Source organism: Felis catus, chromosome X (assembly GCF_018350175.1).
Source record: "Felis catus isolate Fca126 chromosome X, F.catus_Fca126_mat1.0, whole genome shotgun sequence".
NCBI classification, from domain to species: Eukaryota; Metazoa; Chordata; class Mammalia; order Carnivora; family Felidae; genus Felis; species Felis catus.
Genome location: NC_058386.1, coordinates 86,565,718 through 86,588,686, shown reverse-complemented (window position 1 = coordinate 86,588,686; position 22,969 = coordinate 86,565,718). Strand labels below are relative to the sequence as shown.

Genomic DNA, 22,969 nt, shown 5'->3' with positions numbered 1-22,969 from the left:
AGTCTTTAAATGCCTGGGAACCATGTACATTCTTATTTGTAACATAATACAAACTGACTCCTGCTAAACTTACATATGAACTCTCGGAAAATCCCTCCCAAAGTTGGAGACTCCCTATACATATATATCTACTGCCACTGTTAATCAGTTTATATTTTGATTATTATGTAAGAGTAATAAAGTCTGTTGCTCAAACTATCTTTTTGTTACCAATATAGGAAGAAAATGCACAAGTGACACGGAAATATGACAAAGAGAATTGAAACATACATCTACACAGACTTGTACATAATTCACAGCAGCATCATCCATAATGGACAAAAAGTAGGAACTGTTCATTAACTGATGGATAACCAGATGTGGAAAAATGGAATATCATCAATGAAAAGGAATGAGGTGCTGATGCATGCTTCAAACATGAATGAGTCTGGAAAACATTATACTAAGTAGAAGAAGCCAGTCACAAAAGATCACACGCATATTGAATGGTTCCATTTATATGAAATGTCCAGAATAAGCACATCTATAGAGATAGAAAGCAGATCGGTGGCTGCCTGAGGCTGGGAATGGGAGCAGAAATTGACTGCAAATGGGTATGAGGGAACTTTTTGGGGGTGATGGAATGTTCTAAAACTGGATTGTGGTAACAGTTGCACAACTCTGTACATTAGCTAAACATTGTGGAACTATACATTTATAATGGGCAAATTTTGGGTGTGTTAATTATACTTCAATACAGATGAAAATTTTATTTATTTTAATGTTTATTTATTTTTGAGAGAGTGAGAGATGAGTCGGGGAGGGGCAGAGAGAGAGGGAGATACAGAATCCAAAGCAGGCTCCAGGCTCTGAGCTGTCAGCACAAAGCCCAACGCGGGGCTTGAACCCACAGACAGCAAGATCATGACCTGAGCTGAAGTCGGACGCTTAACTGACTGAGCCACCCAGGCGTCCCAAGATGAAAATTTTAAAAATTATAAATTTTCCCTAAAAAGAACCCCCCCCAACACACACACATAAAACAAGAAGAATATAGATCAAGAGGTTGTTTATTATGGGGCATCACACACATGTACACCTGGCATATTGCCACATAAGACATATGTGTACCCAAGACATATGTGTGCTTTGGTTTGATAATCAGGGCTCTGAGGTGTCCCTGTTTATTAATAAACATCTGTTTATTCTTAACAAGTTTGACAAAAGAGTTAACTCATTAACAGCATCCCAACAACCATACTGCCAAAGAAAAGGCTGAAGGAAAAGAAAACTTTAATAAAGTGGTTTTATGTCTTGGGTAGTATAAAGATGGACTGGCATCAAGGTGTTTTTCTAACCTTATATTATCAGTGATCAACCTCGTTATTTACCTTGCTGACATTGAAAAATAACTCAGGGGGGTGCATGAGTGGTTCAGTCGGTTGAGCGTCCGACTTTGGCTCAGGTGATGATCTCATGGTTTGTGGGTTTGAGCCCTGTGTTGGGCTCTGTGCTGACATCTCAGAGCCTGGAGCCTGCTTCAGATTGTGTGTCTCCCTTGCTCTCTGCCCCTCCCCCACTCACACTCTGTTTCTCTCTCAATAATAAACATTAAAAAAATTAAAAAATAATAATTCATGGTACATTCAGTTGTATTAAAATGTCAGCAATTCCCCTCTCTGTAATGAAATATGTAAATAAATATCATACTAAAGTTTGAGTTTTTATTCATCAAATATATCAGTGACCATTTGCATCAACCATTTTTTTTCCTCTCCCAAATCCAAGCATATATGAAAAGTTAGTATAGGCTAACTGAACTAAACAGCAGATGCAAACTTCTATTGGAATATTTTATTTACATTTTATATTTAAAGAGAATCAATACAAATTGGGGAATATTTACAGAATTTCAAATAAGTGTACAAGAATGCAATGGTTTTGTCCATTCTACATTTAGCAAACAAAAATACATGTCTTTTCTGCTTTTGCCTAAATTCTGCTGGAATTTTCACTGGAAACACAACTTTAAAACCAAGATAAGCCACACAGAATACAAATAAAGTGCATTTTTAAATAGCTCTATTTTACTTTGGTGGATGAAAGCTTCAAACTTTATATTAAGGCACCTGGAATTCTCCCCACCCCCATTCTTTTTCAAACACCAAGAAAATGCATTCACAAAATTTACAGCTATATGGACAGAATTTTAGTTTACCTAATGTAATTAGCCCATTTAGGTAAAATGTAAACTAAATTTTCAAAGTCAACATTGTTTGGAAAACATTTTCTGCAGACTAATTTCTGCAGACTTAATTCATACACAAGGATCAATTACCAATTTTTGTGTGACTTACTCATTATCATTTTCAAATAGTATGATAATTTATATACTCTGCTTTTGAAAATCCCATAACTTTGAGAAATAGTTACACAGCATTTTTATAAGGAAACTTTTTGTCTATAAACTTGTGTCAAATTGGTGTCATTAATATACCAACCAATCCAGTCCAGTCCATATTCTTTGACAAACTATGCTCCACACTCAAATGAAGTACATTTAGCTTAATTTTAAAAACAAGAAATAGTTAAAATGAATATTTTGTTTTAATCTTGTTCTATCAACTTAATGTAGCTTAAAAAGACATTTCATGAGGTACTAGCCTAAGTTTGCATTGCTTTTTACATTACAATTCCAGATCAATATAAGCACCTGGAGAAAAACCCTGACACATATAGCCCAAGCTAAAATAGTAGTATTTTTAATTAAGATACTATCATAAAATAAAGTGATCACAGCTACTCCACATTTTAAAAGCAACATGTTTTTATAACAAAATTGTTGTAAATGAAAACCATGACTACTTGAAGAGAGTTTTAAATGTTTAAAAATGTTGCTATCACTATTGAGAGGAAACTTGGCTATGAAAAACATTATGAGTTTGTGGAAAAAAGTTAATAGATTAAATACTTTAAGTAATTTAACTATAGCATAATATTTGTCATCTCAGCACTTTCAGTATCTTTCTTATTTAATTAAGTTTATCCAGTTCATTAATAGTAAACTAAGCCCTGATTGGCAGTTCTGTTGTTATTACTAAAGTTTCAAGTTTTCTATTGACACAGATTTTAGGATTTAATTTCTCGAACTGCAGTCTCTTGATCAGGAGTTTCATCTTCTTCAAAAGTTGGGTTGTCAACATGAGGAACAACATCCACTGCCACGGAACTTGCCTCATGGTTTACCAGCTGTAGATTTTCATCTTTAAAAAGAAATGACAATTTTAGGATGATTTCACCCCTCTCTTCTTTAAGACAAAATTCAACACTCACGTCTAAGAAGCTTTTCTTGTCTAATGCTATCGTACTCTGATTATTATACTCATTCCCTGGTTCCTTTAATAGTTACATGATTTAGGCTATGTCTTACATAAGGCACATATGACATTATTATATTGATTTACAATTACTCTTTTATTTTTAAATTCACATGTGTGCTTACTTCTACCTAGATTAATAGCCTCCTTAAGAGCAAAAGTTCTGTCTTCTGCTTTTCCATCCTGAAACCCGGCTTCACATTTCAATCACCTGGGTGCTTAAAAAAATTACCTATACCTTTTCATATGCATAAATAGACTTAAACAGGAAGGTAGAGAGAGTTCTTCAAATGGAGTACAAACAGTAACAGATGAGCATAATTATACAAAGAGGAAATATATAAACATCCTGAAAACAGTGGGGAAGAAAAAAACTAACCTAAGTAACTTTGGAAAGCAGTATTTTGACTATATCCTGTAAGGCTAAAAATAAAAAGGACTACATTAGTTAGTGAAATGTTGAGTTACAAACAAGGAAAGGGGAAGGCTAGAATAAACTCTGTGGTATTTGACTAGAATCAGGTGTATCAGTATTAAGTTCACTGTTTTTCAGATAGATAGATATGTAGACGATACCCCCATAGCAATGAGCATACCTAGTGCCCAGATCTTGGTTCTGAAGTACTATTTTCCAAAAAAGCCCCCCCCCCAAAAAAAAGTAGCTCATTCTAGGGCGAGGGCAAGGAGAGCACAAGATTAACCCCTTGTAGCTTAGGGATCAGCAAACTATAGCCTGCAAGTCAAACCAATAGCTAAGAGTGGTTTTCACATTGTTAAAAGGTTCTAAGTCAAACACCCCCCTCCTCACTGTGCCAAATACAGCAGAGACTCATGGCTTTCAAAGCCTAAAATATTTACTATCTGACTCTTTACAGAAAAAGTTTGCCAATCCCTGGCCTAGAACATCCTGTGGTACCAGAAAAGTAAGGAAGTGCTCAAAAAAAAAAAAAAAAAAATGAGGCATGTTGAAAGAACACAGGAGCCACCTTGAGAGAGTTCCTGATGACCAAATCTAGGAGAATCTAAGCAATTAATAATTCATGAGAATAATTTTACAGAATAAAAGAAATATCTATGAGTCCATACTATTATAAATTAATAATTGAATAAACAAATAGATAAAGGATAACTGGTCCTTAAAATAGAAGCTTAATTAATGTAGAAAGAAGGATGGAAATAGAAAATTACCATTTGGCACACATTTCAGTAATAATTATTGCAAGGAAGAAGCATCAATTGCTAAAATTAGTGGGTAAAAAGCATGATGAGAAACAGAACATTTGCATAGTCTTTAAGTGTCTCCCTGTAAGATAATAATTACAAAGGGAAAAATAGTAACTTTAAAAGAAGCTTGGCAGACACTCACTATCTTAACCAAGTAAGCAACATTAAAAACCATCAGTAATAAGATATGAACATCATGTGCCTCATTATATGAGGCAGAGAAGAGCACAATATTATTTCTCTGGTATTCTTGCCAGAAACAGACAGTGAACAATGAATTTAATCATTGGGAAATAACAGGTTCAAAGTGAGAGACATTCTACAAAATAACTGACCAGTAATTTTCAAAGTGTCAACATCATATATGACTGAGACTAAGGAACAACCACAGACTGGAGATGAACCATTAAACGCAATGTGGACCACTCAACAAATTGGGTAGAAAAGGAACATATCCAAACATAATAAAGGCCATTTATGACAAACTCACACCTAACATCCTCAACAGTGAAAAGCTAAAAACAAAACCTTTTTCTCTAAAATCAGAAACAAGACAAGGGTACCTACTTCTACCACTTCTATTCAACATAGTACTAGAAATTGTAGCCAGAGCAATTAGTCAAGAAAAGAAAGGGCCTCAAAATCAGAAAGGAAGAAGTAAAATTATATCCACATGACATGACCTTATATAGAGAAAATGATTAAGACTCCACCAAAAGATTAGTAGAACTAATGAATGAATTCAGTAAAGCTGCAGGATACAAAATCAACATACAAAAACCAGTCACATTTCTATACACTAACAATGAAATATTTGAAAGAGAAATAAAACAATTCCGTTTATAATACCATCAAAAACAATAAAATACTTAGGAATAAGTTTAACCAAGGAGGTAAAAAATCTATACTGAAAACTTTGATGAAAGATATTGAAGAAAATACAAACAAATGGAAAGATATCCTAGGTTCATGAATTAGAAGAATATTGTTAAAATGTCCATATGCCCCAAATCCATTTATAAATTCAATGCAACTCCTATCAAAATTCCAATGGCATTTTTCACAGAAATAACAATCCTAAAATGTATATGGAACTGCAAAGACCCTGGATAGCCAAAGCAATCCTGAGAAAGAAGAACAAAGTTGGAGGCATCACACTTCCTGATTTCAAACTATACTACAAAGGTATAGTAACCAAAATAGTATACTGGCATAAAAACAGACACATAGACCAATGGAACAGAATTGAGGGCCCAGAAATAAACCCATGCACATGTAGTCACCTAATATTTGACAAGGGAGCCAAAAACACTCAATGGGGAAAAGCCAGTAAGTGGTGTTGGGTAAACTAGATATTCACATATGGTAGAATGAAAATGGACCCCTATCTTACACCACTCACAAAAATGAACTCTAAATGGGTTAAGGACTTAAACATAAGATCTGAAACCATAAAATCCCTAGAAGAAAACATATGGGAAAAGCTCTTTGACACTGGTCCTGGCAATGATTTTTTGTATAGGACACCAAAGCACAAATCAACAAGGGGAACTACATCAAACTAAAAAGCTTCTGCACAGCAAAAGAAACAATAGAGTGCAGAGGCAACTTACAGAATGGGAAACGATATATAATATCGTATTTATGTATTTGCATATATTTGCATATCATATAAAGGATTAATATCTAAAATATATAAGAAACTCATACAAAGTAGCCACAAACAACCCCCAAATAATCCAATTAAAATAGGCACTGAAAATAGAAACTGAATATATTTTCTTTTTTTTAAGGTTTATTTGAGAAAGAGAGAGAGAGAGAACACCAGCGAGGAAGGGACAGAGGACCTGAAGTGGGCTCTGTGCTGTTAGTACAGAGCCCAATGTGGGGCTCGATCTCATGAACCATGACATCATAACCTAAGCCAAAGTTGAATGCTTAACCAACTGAGCCACACTGGAGCCCCTGAATAGATCTATTCTCAAAGAATATGTACAAATGGCCAACAGGTACATGAAAAGATAATCATTATCAGTAATCACCAGGGAAATGCAAATCAAAAACACTAATCACCTCATACTTGTTAGAATAGTTACTATCAAAAAGATAAGAGATAAGTGCTGGTAAGGATGTGGAGAAAGGGATCCCAGTGCACTGTTGGTGGGAATGTAAACTGGCACAGCCACTATGAAAACAGCATGGAGGTTCCTCAAAAAACTAAAAGTATAAGTACCATATGATCCAGCAATTCCAGTTTGGGGTATATATCCAAAGGAAATGAAATCACAATCTTGAAGAGATATCTGTACCCCCATGTTCACTGCAGCATTATTCAAAATAACCAAGATATGGAAATATCCTAAGTATCAGTTGACAGATGAATGGATAAAGAAAATATGATACACACACACACACACACACACACACACACACAAACACACACACACAGGAATATTATTCAGCCAAGAGAAAGAAGGATGGACCTTGAAGGAATTTATGCTAAATGAAGTAAGACACAGAAAAACAAATACTGCACAATGTCATTTATCTGTGGAGTCTTAAAAACTCAGAAACAGAGAGTAGAATGGTGGTTGCCAGGGGCTAGGAGCAGAGGAGATGGGGAAGTGTTGACCAAAGGGCACAAATGCTCAGCTATAAGATGAATAAGTTCTGGAGATCTAATATATGGCATCATATCTACAGTTAGCAATACTGTATTACATACTTCTAAAAGTTTATATATCATGCTATTTTAACCTTACGTGTAGCTACCATCTGTCACCATACAATGTTATTACAACATCATTGACTATGTCCTTATACTGTGTCCTTTATTCCCATGACATATTCATTCCATAACTGGAAGCCTGGATCTCACACTCTCTTTCCTCCATTTTGCCCATCCCCCTGGCTTCTTCCCTATGGCAACCATCACTCTGTTTTCTGTATTTACAGGTCTGATTCTGCTTTTTGTTTGCTTATTCATTTGTTTTTGTAGATTCCACATGAGTGAAATAATATGGTATTTGCCTTTCTTGGTCTGACTTCACTTAGCATAATATCCTTTTGGTCCATCCTTGTCACAAATGGCATCATCTCATCCTTTTTTATAGCTGTGTAATATTCTATTTTATTATATATACCATATCTTCCTTATCCATTTGTCTATTAATGGACACTTAGGTTGCTTCTATATCCTGGCTATTGTAAATAATGCTGCAATAAATGTAAGGGTGCACATATCTTTTGAATTACTGTTTTTGTTTTTCTTTGGGTAAATACCCAGTAGTGGAATTATTGGATATACCTGAAAGTTGCTAAGACAGCAGATCTTAAATATTGTCACCAAACACACACACACACTTGTAATTATGTGAGGTGGATTTGCTAACCAACCTTACTGTGGTAATTGTTTTGCAATATACAGGTGTGTCAAATCATGCTGTATACCTTAAACTTACACAATGTTATGTGTCAAATATATATCAATAAGTCTGGGGGAAAAAGAGTAAAGGGGAAATGCAATGTGGGATCCTGAGACAGAAAAAGGACATTAGTGGGTCAATGGGTGAAATTTGAGTATGGTCTGTCATTTAGTTAATAACATTTTATCAGTTAATTTTCTGGTGTTAATAATTATATATGGTTATAGAAGGTGTTAACATTTGGAGAAGTTGGGCAAAGGGTATATGGGTATTATTTGTACTATTTCTGAAACACTTAGCCTGAAACTGTACCAAAATTTAAATTAAAAATCGAAAAACAAAACCTGTGCTTGGGCCCCACCCTTCATGGATTCTGATTTAACCATTCTGGTGTAATGTCCAGGCATCAGTGATATTTAAAGTTTCTCTGGATGAGCACTGGGTGTTGTATGGAAACCAATTTGACAATAAATTTCATATATTAAAAAAAAAAGTTTCTCTGAGTGAGTTTTTTAAAAAATCTACTGATTTAAGTTAATTTGAGAGAGAGAGAGAGAGAGAGAGAGAGAGAGAGTGAGAGAGAGAGAAACAGTGCACAAACATGGGGGAAGGGCAGAGAGAAAGGGAGAGAGAGAATCCCAAGAGATTCCCAGAGACTCTGTCTGTATAGTACAGAGCCCGATGCGGGTCTCAAACCCACGGATTGTGAGATCATGACCTGAGCCATAGTCAAGAACAGGACGCTCAACCAACTGAGGCATCCAGGTGACCTCTGAATGATTTTAATGTGCAGTTAGGGTTAAGAACTAGGGCTTTATTTAGTGGTTCTCAAAGTGTGGTCCCTGGACCAGCAGCCTCAGTATCACCAGAAACAAAAATTCTCAGGCCCTATTCCAAACCCACTGAGTCAGAAACTGGTGGTGGTCCATCTGTTTTAACAAGCCCTCCAGGTGACTTGATGCATACTTTAGTTTTAAAACCAGTGCTCTAATAGAACTTAGTGCCACGATGGAACAAATGGACATGAACTAATCAACTATATGTTTGCAAAGTTATTTAAACCACTATCACCACATTAATCAGTGGCTGATAGGCAAGATACCCACACTAGTAATACATAATCATAGATAAAATTAAATCTATTCTATCTGGTCATTCATTCAACATTTGAGTATCTACTGTGTGCCAGGCTGTTCTAGGTGCTGGGTATATGACAGTGACTAATAAGACACTGTCCCTATCCAAATGTTTTAAAAGTTTTAATACAATTCAGTAAAATAAATGCAGTGCCAGAAATTCTGTGAAAGCAGACGGTAGGGCCATACAGGTGAGCCAAAGGAGGCTTTTCAAAGGAGGGTAAGTTTTAAAGGAGGACCAGGAGTTAGACTGGGTTCCCCAATTTCTTGGGAGGAAGAAGAGTGAAAGGAATGGGCAGAGAGAAAACAGTGGCTCAAACTATGACTGTGGAATTAAGGTTGGAAATTAGGAAATGAATTACAGAAAAAGGGATATTGAATCAATAAGAAAGAGGAGAGGGAAGGATCTAGGGTCTCCCTAGTTTCTGGTTTGAGGCACCTGATTGGGTGTTACTACCATTTATCCAGATAAAGAATACAGGGGGAGGAATGTTGATCATCATTTCATTTGCTCGTCAAATTCTCTGCAAAAACCGTTCTGCTTACCACCTTGCCTCACAAGAAGAACAGAGCACACAGAGAAGTTGACTGGACCTTTTTAACAAGCCTAAATATAAACTGAATTATCCTGTACACTCTCCCTTATCATCACTGAATTCTATTATCACACAGTTGTGGAAACAAAAAATCACCTGGGGCAAATAGACAATGATTCTCTATTATAGGTAGAATAATCCACTATTAAGGTTCTTATGACTACTCTGTACTCCAAGAAATGTCTTAAGATTAGATTACAAGAAATACAAAGTGCACATTTTGCGTGATGGCACTGCTCTTGACATCTTTAGGAATGATGTCTATGGCACTGATAAGCCTACAGAGGATAAAGGTTTAAGTCATAGGAAGCTGAAACTTTCATTAATCATCTTAACATTTCGTTTTCTTCTACTTTTAATGCCAGGATTAGGTTATTTCAAAATGAGGATTGAGAACCATCAAACCAACAAAAACGATGAAAAAGGTAGCAGTTAAAGAAAGAAAAAATAATTTGTATGAGGGTCTTCTCTTTCTAAGGGAAAAAAGTAACAAAATTCCCTAAAATTTCTCCACTGGACGGACATTACCAAGTTACAGTATTGATTCACATGAATTTTGAAAATATATATTCAATTTTAGTTTCCATGGTTTGTTCATTTCATGGTAAATAATCAACAGGTGGCAGCACATATTCTTATACACAGTTTCTAATCTGTGCAAAAGATGGGTTCCTACGAAATCAAGCTTTTGTAAACTGAATTCTATTTTATCATTTCAGGACCCCTCTACCTTAGTTTCTGATTGCTCCACAATAAACAACGGCTTCTAAAGTTTGAAGTTTCTCATCAGCCTCTGTAAGTTAATAGCCAATACTTAAATCCATCAGAGAGAAGCTATCCAATAAAAAAATATTTTTATTCTGTGAATAATCCTGATGCATTTCATCTGTTTCAGAGACATTTGAATATGTGCATATTGAGTTAAAGTAGGGGTGTGTCCTGTACTGCATCACTGTTACTAGAAAAAACCTGGAATGTATTTAATGAATGAAAGGAACAAACACTAAAAAGCAGGAGCACTCTGCCAGGAATATGATCCTCAATGGATCATTTGTGGGGCCCTCCTTGCCCCTCAGCATGGTGCTTACTTGCTGACTGCACGTGTTCTTCCAAAGGTGGCTCATCTGCTCCCTGAACAGAAGCATATCCAGACGATGCAGTCTCACTGCGATTATCCTCTTCGTGAGGAGAGGCACTATTTGATATTTCATTGGATACAGGGACTTGTAAAGACACCGGTCCATCTTCAACATCCGCCTTTGGAAAGCATTTGAACTAATTAAAAGACGCTCAGAGTACATGCTTTTCCCTGACATATCATTACAAAGTTTCTTCATAAGTGACTTATTAGAGCAATGCTTCTTAACCTTTTAAGCCTATAATCCCTTTTGATGATCACAAAAATCTCTTGCTGGCTCTAACTGGGTTCAAAATGGGGTGAAAGAAGTTATAGGCAGATTGCCTTCACATCTGATGTTCATTTGGGTGATCCCAACACTTCATAATATAATGGCTGGTACAAGGTAGGTACTCCAAACAAAAAAACCCAGAAAACTACTCTGGGTCAAGTTCACCTCCAGCAGTTTCAAAAGGCAGTTTGCTGGCAAAACTCAAAGTCTGATGTTTAGTTAATAGTAATGACTCAATGTCAGTTTCTCACTTTTGACATATGTACCACAGTAATGCAAAATGTTAACAATAGTAAAAACTGGTGAGAGGTATCTGGGAACCCTCTGCATCGTCTTTGCAACTTTTCTATAAATCTAAAATTATTCATAAATAATAACAACAACATCTCATGCTGTCCCCCAGGGGAACTCAGAATCAGTATCATCTATGTATCTTCTAAAGTCAAGAAACATAGATGCTCATTTAACTACAAGTTTGGTGGCTGTGCAATAATAAGAGAAAAAAATGCAACAGGTATCACAAGCCATCACTTAAAATTCTGACCAAATAATAAGAGGGAAGAAGAAGAAAAATGGAGGTGGTCCAAAATGGCACCTCACTGTCAATATGATGTAAATAGGTCCAATTTTTGGTATAAATCACAAGTCTGGCATGTTACATAGCTAAAAATTAGGCATGTTATTTTCCTGAAGGCCCAGGTACATAAATAACTTAAGTTCCTTCACCTAAATAGTTAAATAGTTAAATAGTTCAGCAGTATTTACCTCAATTCCCAAAGCTTTGAGTATGTCACATTTGCACATGGGGCAAGTTCTGTGTTCTAACAGCCAAGGGTCAACACATGTCTTATGGAAAATATGGCTAGTGAAAGAAAAAAGACACATAATTTGGTTATCAGTTGTGAAATAGCAACAACACTTGGCCTAATATACTAACAAGTTACCCTATATTTTTATTTAGTTTTTCTAACAGATGACTTTTTTCTTTTAAACACACTATTACAGCATTAAAAACTATAAAGGAGCCACAGAAACAAAACTTGGAAATTTCATAATATAGAAGTTTTAAATATAAAAGCCTCATTACCTTAGTTTCAAAAAAAACCCCACTATTTTCAATACTTACTACTTCAAAACTGGCTAAGACATTACCTGACCTAAGACTTGTTCAGTATTTCAGATCGCTATTGTCTTGTCATTCCTTAACTATAAAAATGGCACAGTCATTCTCAATAATAAAGTATAGTACAGAGCACAAGATAATGCTGACACTTTAGGCCATGTGATAAGTTCTAAGAACATCACCATTTAATAGCTAAAAGAAAGAGTGCTAAGAACAGTTTCCAGGAGACGGATAATGAAAAATTAAACAATGAAAACTTCCAAACAGGTGCCCATTGAGATGAATTTTTTTCCTTCAACAGGACTATTAAAATGATTTTAAATTAAATAATCCAGTAAAACACACACACACACACACACACACACACACACACACACACACACACTATGGTTATGGTGCTGGCTAAGTTCTTAGTTTTATATGGAACTGGTTTCTAAATTATACCAGATTGTGGAAACTTTATATAATTAGCCTTATACCTATTTCAATGATATTAAAATATAAAGCATTCACCTATATTTAAATGAAAATAAACGCTCTTTCCATACTTTGGCTATTGTTGATAGTGCTGCTATAAACATGGGGGTGCATGTGTCCCTTTGAAACAGCACACCTGTATCCCTTGGATAAATGCCTAGTAGTGCAATTGCTGGGTCCTAGGATAGTTCTATTTTTAATTTTTTGAAGACCCTCCATACTGTTTTCCAGAGATTAGTCAGTCAGAGAAAGACAAAAATCATATGACTTCACTCATATGAGGACTTTAAGAGACAAAACAGATGAACATAAGGGAAGGAAAACGAAAATAATATAAAAACAGGGAGGGAGACAAAACAGAAGAGACTCATAAATAAGGAGAACAAACTGAGGGTTACTGGAGGGGTTGTGGGAAGGGGGATGGGCTAAATGGGTAAGAGGCATTAAGGAATCTACTCCTGAAATCATTGTTTCACTATATGCTAACTAATTTGGATATAAATTTTAAAAAATAAAAAATAAAATTAAAAAAAATGAAAATGAATAAAAAATGAAAATAAACCAAATACCTCAATTTGGAAATATTCAAAATAGTTTCCCCCATTATAATCATTTCAATAAACCAGATATTTTTACTGATGATATAAAAGAAAATCAAACTTACTTGCAGGTTAAGATGCGCACCAAATCATTTGGTTTATATAGTTCAATACACACAGCACAACTATCTCCATCAGGGCCAATTTCCTATGAGCAAATAGTTATTGTTACTCTGATGGATAAGAAAAAATACATTAAACTACAGAGCAAGATCACAATATATATGTATTTAAATTGCATAGATTCTTTCAAAAAGTGATTTAAAATTATTTAGACTTAATTGGAATCTAAAAAAGGTCAAATTTATAGAAACAGTAGAAAAGTGGTTGCCAGGAGCTAGAGGATGGGGGAAATAGGGAGTAGATGGTAAAACGTGTACAAACTTTCAGATATAATACGAATAAGGTCTGAGGATCTAATGTAAAACATTGTGACTATCATTGATAACACTCTTATACAATTGAAATTTGAAAATAATTTAGACTTAAAAAAGGTAAGAAAATAGAGTCAACCAAAAGAGGAACAGTACAAAGAGGAACAGGTAGCAGTGATTTAAACAAATGCATGCTGTTAATTGGTGTTAGAATTCAAATGCCATTTGTACAAGTTCTAAAGCTATGCTCCCAATTTCAGAAAAATTAAGGTATAATTCACATGCAGCAAAATTCACAGTTTTTAGTATAGAGTTTTGCAAGTGTGGACAAACATGCCGTCACTTAATCTTCACCACAATCAAGATATAGGATACTTCAATTACCCCAACAAATTCTTCTATATGTCTTTGTAATTAACTGCTACTTTCACTCACCCCCACCGTCTGGCAACCACATGGATTTTTCAGTTCCTATACTTTTTGCTTTTCTTGAGTGCCATATAAATGGAATCGTGTATTATACTGCCTTTTAATTTGGCTTCTTCCACTTAACACAATACATTTAAGACTCATGCATGTTATTGTATCAATAGGGTCCTCCCCCACCACACACATACCCTTTTTTACTGCTAAATAGTATTCCATGATATGGATGTGCCACAGTTTAGTTATCCATTTACCATTTGAAGGACATTTGGGTTCTTTCCAGTTTTTGGTAAATATGAGTAAAGCAGCCATGAACAATTATGTGTAAGTTTTTATTTGAACATGTTTTTTTTTTTCCTCTAGGTTAACTATCTAGCAGTGAGATTGCTGGGTTCTTCAGAAAGGGTTATTTTTTACTTCATAAAGAACTGCCAAATTGTCTTCCAGACTAGCTATACATTGTATTCTTACCAGCAAATCCGTAAGAGTTCAGTTGTTCCACAACTGGCCAGTGCTTGGTTATTGTCAGGTGTACTAGTTTTGCCATTTTAATGAATGTGTTGTAGTACCTCATTATGATTTTAACTCACATTTGCTTAATGACTAATGATATTGAGCATCTTTTCATGTGCTTTTTTGCCATCCATATATTTTCTCTGGTAAATGTCTCTTTCACCATTTTTCAGTATGCTGTTTGTTTTCTTACTACTGACATTTGAGAGTTCTTTATATATTCTAGATATAGTCCCTTATCAGCCATGTAATTTTCAAATATTTTGTCCCAGTCTGTGACTTGTATGTTCATTCTCGTAACAATGTCAAAGAACAAAGGTTCTTTATTTTGACAAAGTTAGATTTCTTTCTTTTCTTTAATGGATTTGTTTTTGCTGTCTTATCTAAGTAATCTGTGCCTAGCCCAAGTCTTGAAGATATTTTTCTCCAAAGTTTTCTTCTAAGAATTTCATGGTTCTAGGTTTTATATTTAGGTCTGTGATCCATTTTGACTTAAATTTTACAGACAGTATGAAGTATGAATTGAGTTTCATGGTTTTTGCATAAAGATACTTAATCATTGCATATGGAGAGCCAACAATTAACTACCCTTGCTTCATTGAAGTGCCTTTGTACCTTTGTTGAAAATCAACTGACCATATACATGTGGGTCTTCTCCTGGACTCTCTTCTATTCCCTTGATCTAAAGGTCTAGCCTCTCTCCGATACCACACTATATTGTCTATTGTATCTTCAAAATAATTCTGAAAATTAGGGAAATGTGAGTCATCGAAATTTATTCTTCATTATAACGACTGTTTTGGTTATTCTAGTTCTTTTGCTTTTCCATAGAAACTTAGCACCAACTTGTTAATAAATACAAATGATCCCACTAGGATTCTGATTGGAAGTGCACTCAATCTACAGATTAGTTTGGGGGGATTTGACATCTTAACAACAGTGAGTCTTCTGACCCATGAATATGGCATATCTCTCCATTCTTTTGGTCCTTTGATTTCTTTCATTGGTGTTTTGCAGTTTTCAGCATATAGATCGTGTATGTATTTTGCAAGATTTATACCTAAGTAATTAATGGTCTGAGTGCTATTATAAATGGTAATTGTTATTTCAATAAGCTCTATAGCTATTTTTATAGGTATCTTTGATATATGTTTTACACACAATGGCAGTTTTAAATGTCCTAAATCTAAAACTGTTCAAGTAAAGTTGCACTGAGGAATTGTATTAGTTCCCTGTTTTTGCTATAAAAAAATTATCATAACTTAGTGTCTTAAAATAACACAAATTTATTTTTTTATTGTTATGGAAATCAGAAGCCTAAAAGTCAATGTTTTGGCAGTGCCATGTACCTTCTGGAGGCTTCAGGGGGATAATCCATTTCCTCACCTTTTCTAGCTTCTAGAAGCTGGCTGTATTCCTTGGCTCATGACCCCTTTCTGGCATCACTATAACCTTCTTGCTTCCTTGGTCACATATTCTACTGTACTGCAGTCCAATTTCCCTTTTTCTTCCTCTTATAACAACACTGTGATTATGTTTAGGAGCTACCTGGATAATCCAGGATAATCTCCTCATCTCAAGATCCTTAATTTTATCTGCAAAGTCCTTTCTGCCATACTAGGTAATATTTACAGGTTCCAAGGATTAAAACCTAGATATCTATGGAAGCCACTGGTCATTATTCAGCCTACTTCAAGTATCAAATAGATAAAAAAAGTCAATAAGATTTATAAATTCCAATGAAAAGCATACTTCGGAAGAACATTTTGTTTTAACAATAACTTGGTAGCATTGCTTTAAAACAAACAGGATTTAAAAGTCATAAATGTACCTTGTCTCCTTGTTTCAGTGTACGCAGTTGAAGCCTTCCAATAGCTTTTTTAGCATCTGCCTTTAGTTGTCTCTGCAATATAAAAATCATATTAGAAAAAATATTTTTAAAAGAAATATGGTGAAAAAGGGAGAGAGGATTAATAAATATTTTTCAGGTACAATTATAAATAACATTTTTAATGATAATTTAATTATCCATTATAAATGTCCCACTTATCAGGCAGAATTTTCAAATTACTGAAACTTTTCACTTATGTTTCCCTACGTTCTTAAATAATACCTTTGGATTACAATGACAAAACTACTATTGCAATAACCCAATGACAAAGCTACTATTGCAAATGGATTCAGATGTATGAATTTTCAAAGCACTTCCTATTTTCAACCTTAGAGTGTCTTAAAATGCATCTTTTCCCATTTCTTTTTTGAATTGTGTCTTGTTTGTAAAAAGTGTACAGGATTTGTATTCAAATGGACCTAGATTCAAAATATGACTTTGTCACTTACTAAATGAATAGTCCTAGACAGGTGATTGATTAAATCTTTAAACTTGTTTAATCACCTATACCATGCAGATAATACCAATCCATACAGTGTTATTTCGTATTAGGGGGAAAATTGCTGTTTATAACCACTACTGCCTTATAAGAAGGGTAGAGTCTGATAAAGTAGTAGTAAGTCTTTCTTGTTTCACTGAACATATATGTACCTGAGTCTAGATATGAGAAAGCAAGCCCCAGACTCATTTAGGGACTAAGGACTAAAATACGCATACTTGGATCAGAAATGAAATTGGGAATTCAAGATGGTAGCATAGGAAGATCCTGAATTCACCTCCTCCCATAGACACAACAAATTAGTTGTATGACATATGGAATAATTTCCTTCGAAAAAGAGCTGAAAACTAAATAAAAAGAGTCCCCACAACAAAGGATAAAAGAGTAGCATCAAAATGGGTGAGACAGAGACATAGTCTCATCAAAAACAGACAAAACAAAACACAACAAAACAAAACCCACCCCAGATACAGTGATCCACAATTGAGAGGAATCTCAAACATATGGAACTTTTCCCTAAGAAGCAAGGGGTCTATGCTTCACATCAGGCACCCCAGCCCCTAGATCTTGCATAGGCAAGACAAGCCCCCAAAGTGCCTGGCTTTGAAAACCAACAGGGATTAGTTTCAGGAAAACCATTAAAATAGAGAACAGAGAACCCTCTCTCAAAGGACTCAATGCACAGACTCACTTACCATTTGAACCATTGTAAAAATACCAGCTTTAAGTGTGTGCCAGAGAGCCAGAAAATTTGTTGGGAAACTGAGGATGGAGACACTGGCAAGTGCCATTTTTGATAACTCACTCTAACTTGCTAATGCTGGTACTGGCAGTGACATTTTAGAACTCTTCCTCTAGCCTGTTGGTGCTAGATGGTACACCCCACTGAGGGCCCTGCCCACCCCCATGCCAGAGCTGTGGCCCCACCAAAGCAAGCAGTAATGCCCAGCTCACACAGGCATCGTCCCTCGAGCCTGGTGGAGGTGGCCAGGGGGATAGCACTGCTGAGCTCTATGGGACATCTCCTACACAAGATCACTTCATCAAGTCTGGGAAAGGTAGTTGATTTGCATAATACAGAGAAATAAATACAGAACATCAGGCAAAATGAGAGAAATATGTTCTAAATGAAAGAACAAGGTCCAGGAACCCCAGAGAGTTCCAAATAAGACAAACACAAAGAGATACACACCAAAAACAAAACCAAAACCAAAACCACTATAATTAACATGGTAAAAATTAAAGAGAGAATCTTAAAAGAGGCAAGAGAATAACCAACTTGCTACCTACAGGGGAAGCCCCATAAGTCTACGAGCAGATTTTTCACCAGAAACTTTGCAGGCCGGAAGGGAGTGATATGACATATTTAAGTGCTGGAAGCAAAAAAAATTTCCAAGCAAGAATTCTCTACCCAGCAAGGTTATCATTCAGAATTGAAGGGGAGATTAAGAGTTTCTTAGATAAGTAAAAACAGAACAAGTTTGTCAACCATTAAATCAGCCTTACAAGAAATGTTAAAGGGACTTCTTTAAGCTGAAAAGAAATGGCACTAATCAATAGAAAATTTACGAAAGTAATAATCTCTCTGGAAAAGGTAAGTACATGGTAAAGAGAGCGGATTAATCACTTATAAAACAAGTATAAGATTAATAGACAATAGTAAATTTAAGACTATAGTAATTATTTAAGGGTTGCATAAAACAAAAAGATGTAGAATGTGACAGACATAAAATGGGGGGGACTAAAAATGTGAAGTTTTGAAATGTGTTCAAATTTAAGTTCCTATCAACTTAAAACCTACCATTATATACATATTATGTTACATACAAACATCATGGTTACCACAAGGCAAAAACTTTAGTAAATACACTAAATAAGAAAGAAACCTAGGGGCACCTGGGTGGCTCAGTTGGTTGAGTGTCCAACTCTTGATTTAGGCTCAGGTCATGATCTCATGGTTTGTGAGATCAAGCCCTGTGTCCAGCTCTGTGCTGACAGCACGAAGACTGCTTGGGATCTCTCTGCCCCTCCCACACTTGTGTGCTCTCTTCCCTTCTCTAAACAAACAAACAAACAAACAAACAAATATTTTTTTAAAAAATAAAGAAAGAAATTTAAATATAACACTAAAGAAGCCCTTAAACCACAAGGGAAGAGAAAAAGAAGAAAGAGAAGAAACTACAAAAAAGCCAGAAAACAAGTAACAAAATGTCAATAAGTCAATATCTATCAATAATTACTTTAAATGTAAAACGGACTAGATTCTAAAATCAAAAGGTACAGAGTGGGTGAGTGGATAAAAAAAAAGACCCAACTTTACACTACCTACAAGAGACTCACGTCAAAAGTAAAGAGACTGAAGGTGAAGGGACAGAGAAAGATATTCCATGCAAATGGAAATGAAAAGAAAGATGGTGTAGCTATACTCATACCAGACAAAACAGACTTTAAAACAAAGACTGTAAAAAAGACAAAGAAGGACATTACGTAATGTAAAGGGGCCAATCCAGCTAGAAGATATAACATTTACAAATATATATATATATATATATATATATATATATATATATATATACACCCATCACAGAAGCACCAGCATATATAAAGCAAGTATTAACAGACCTAAAAGGAGAAATTGACAGCAATACAATAACAGTAGAGGACTTTAACACTCCATATACATCACTGTATAGATCATCCAGAGAGAAAATCAATATAGAAACATCAGCCTTAAACAACACATCAGACCAGATGGGCTTGATAGATATATACAGAACATTCCATCCAAAAGCAGCAGAATATACATTCTTGTCAAGTGCACATGAAACATTCTCCAAGATAAATTACATGTTGTATCACAAAACAAGTCTAAAATTCAAGAAGATTGAAGTCATATCAAGCATCTTTTCCAACCATAATGGTTATAAAACTAGAAATCAATTAAAGAAAAGTGGAGGGGCGCCTGGGTGGCTCAGCTGGTTAAGCGTCTGACTTTGGCTTGGGTCATGATCTCATGGTTCGTGAGTTCAAGCCCCACATCGGGCTCTGTGCTGACAGCTCGGAGCCCGGAGCCTGCTTGGGATTCCGTGTCTCGCTCTCTCTCTGCCCCTCCCCTGCTCTGTCTCTCTCTCTGTCTGTCTGTCTCTCTCTCTCTCACAAATAAACATTTAAAAAAATGGAAAAAACACAAAAATGTAGAAATGAAACATACTACTGAACAACCAATGAGTCACTAAAAAAAAAAAAAAATCAAAGAAAAAACATACCTAGAGACAAATGGAAACAGAAATACAACATACCAAAACCTATGTGATGCAACAAAAGCAGTTCTAAGAGGGAAATTCACGGTAATATAGGCCTACTTCAAGAAACAAGAAAAATCTTAAATAAACAATATAACTTTAAACCTTAAAGAAACTAGGGAAAAAAAGGAACAAGGACTAAAATTAATAGAAGGAAGGAAATAATAAAGATCACAGTGGAAATAAATGAAACAGAGACTAAAAAGATAGTAGAAAAGATCAATAAAACTAATAAAACTTTCCAGAGACGTTTCTCTGAAAAGATAAACAAAACTGATAAATGTTTAGCTACGCAACCAAGAAAAAAAAGAGAGAGGGCTCAAGTAAATAAAATCAGAAATGAAAGAATTTACAACTGATACCACAGAAATACAAAGGATCATAAGAACTACTACAATTATATGCCAGCAAGTTGGGAAAACCTAGAAGAAATGGATAAATTCCAGGTAATACACAACCTTCCAAGTCTGATTATGAAGAAAATAGAAAACCTGAACAGACCAATTCTCTAGTAAGGAGATTAAATCAGTAATCAAAAACCTCCAACAAACAAAAGGACAGGACCAGATGATTTCACTGGTGAATTCGACCAAACATTCAAAGAATATTTAATACTTATGCTTCTCAAACTCTTTCAAAAATTGAAGAGAAAGGAACACTTCCAAACTCATTTTACGAGACCAGCATTACCCTGATACCAAAACCAGACAAGGATACCACATAGAAAATTACAGGCCGATATCTTTGATGAACACAGATGCAAATATCCTCAACTAAACATTAGCAAAGTGCATTTAACAATACATTAAAAAGATCATTTAGCACGATCAAATATGACTTACTTCAGGGATACAAGAATGAATCAACATCTGTAAGTCAATCAACATGATACACCACATTCATAGAATGAAGGATAAAAATCATGACCATCTCAGTAGATACAGAAAAAGCATTGACAAAATTCAACATCCATTTCTGATAAAAACTCTCAACTAAGTGGGTATAGAAGGAATGTATCTCAACATAATAAAGGCTATCTATGAGAAACTCGCAGCTAACATCATACTCAATGGTGAAAAAACTGAAAGTTTTTCCTCTAAGATCAGGAACAAGACAAGGATGCCCACTCTCGCCACTTTTATTCAATGTAGTATTGGATGTCCTAGCCACAGCAAAAAGGTAAGAAAAAGGAATAAAATGAATCCAAATAGGAAAGGAAGTAGGAAAACTGCAGATGACATGATACTGTATATATACAACCCTGAAGTTTCTCCCAAAAAACTATTAGAAAAAATGAATTCAGTAAAGTTGTAGAATATAGAATCAACATACAGAAATCTGTTACATTTCTACACACTAATAATGAACTATCATAAAGAGAAATTAAGAAAGCAATCCCATTTGCAATTGCATCAATAACAATAAAATACCTAGGAATAAATTTAACCAAGGAAGTAAAAAAAACCTGTACACTGAAAACTATAAGATGAAAGAAGCTGAATAAGACAAAAATAAAGGAAAGATATCTCATGATCTTGGATTGGAAGAATTAATATTGCTAAAATGACCATACTACTCAAAGCAACCTATAGATTCAATGCAATCCCTATCAAAATTCCAATCCATTTTTCACAGAACTGGAACAAATAATTCTAAAATCTGTATGCAACCACAAAAGATCCCAAATATCCAGGGCAATCTTGAGAAAGAAGAACAAACCTAGAGGTATCACGCCCTCAGAGTTCAAACTATACTACAAAGCTATATAGTAATCAAAACAGTATGGTATTGGCATAAAAACAAAGATCAATAGAACAAAATTGAGAGCTCAGAAATAAATCCATACATATGCAGACAATTTATGACAAAGGAGCCAAAAATATATAATGGAGAAAGGACCTTCTCTTCAATAAATGGTGCTGGAAAAATTTGACAGCCATATGGAAAAGAATAGAAACTAAACCACTATCTTACACCATACACAGAAATTAAAATAGATTAAAGACTTGAATGTAAAACCTGAAACCATAAAATTCCTAGAAGATAGCATAGGCAGTAAGCTCCCTGACATCAGTCTTAGTGATATGTTTGTAGATCTGACTCCAAAGTTAAGGAAAACAAAAGCAAAAATAAACAAATGAGACACATCAAACTAAAAAGTTCTGCACAGCAAAGGAAAGCATCATCAAAGCAAAAAGGCAACTTACTCAATGGGAGAAGATATTTGCAAATCACATATTTAATAAGGGGTTAATAGCCAAAATAGAGAAAAAAGCTCTACAATTGAACAATAAAAAACTGAACAACCTAATTTAAAAAGGGAACAGAGGTTCTGAATAGACATTTTTTCCAAAGAAGACATACAGATGGCTAACAGGCACATGAAAAGATGTTCAATATCACTAATAATTAGAAAAATGCAAACCAAAACCACAATGAAATATCACCTCACACCTGTTACAATGGCTATTATCAAAAAGACAAGAAATAAATGTTAGAGAGGATGTGGGAATATAAGCTGATGTAGCCACTAGGAAAACAGTATAGAAGTTCCTCAAAAAGTTAAGAATAGATCTACCGTAAGATCTAGCTCCTCCAATTCTGGGCATTTATCCAAAG

At 34.9% G+C, this 22,969-nt stretch overlaps 1 protein-coding gene across 2 annotated transcripts in view; it reads right to left on the bottom strand.

The window, feature by feature from the left end:
* Positions 1-1,818: 1,818 nt before the first annotated feature.
* Positions 1,819-22,969, bottom strand: part of RNF128 (ring finger protein 128) — a 108,978-nt gene continuing 87,827 nt past the window's right edge. For both annotated transcript variants that reach the window (XM_004000759.6, XM_004000758.6), the window contains exons 3-7: positions 16,490-16,561; positions 13,411-13,493; positions 11,912-12,008; positions 10,826-10,994; positions 1,819-3,242 (exon numbers count right to left, since the gene is read on the bottom strand). In XM_004000759.6, coding sequence (XP_004000808.1) covers positions 3,109-3,242; positions 10,826-10,994; positions 11,912-12,008; positions 13,411-13,493; positions 16,490-16,561 — 555 coding nt within the window. In that variant the 3' untranslated portion in view covers positions 1,819-3,108. The remainder of the gene's footprint in view (positions 3,243-10,825; positions 10,995-11,911; positions 12,009-13,410; positions 13,494-16,489; positions 16,562-22,969) is intronic.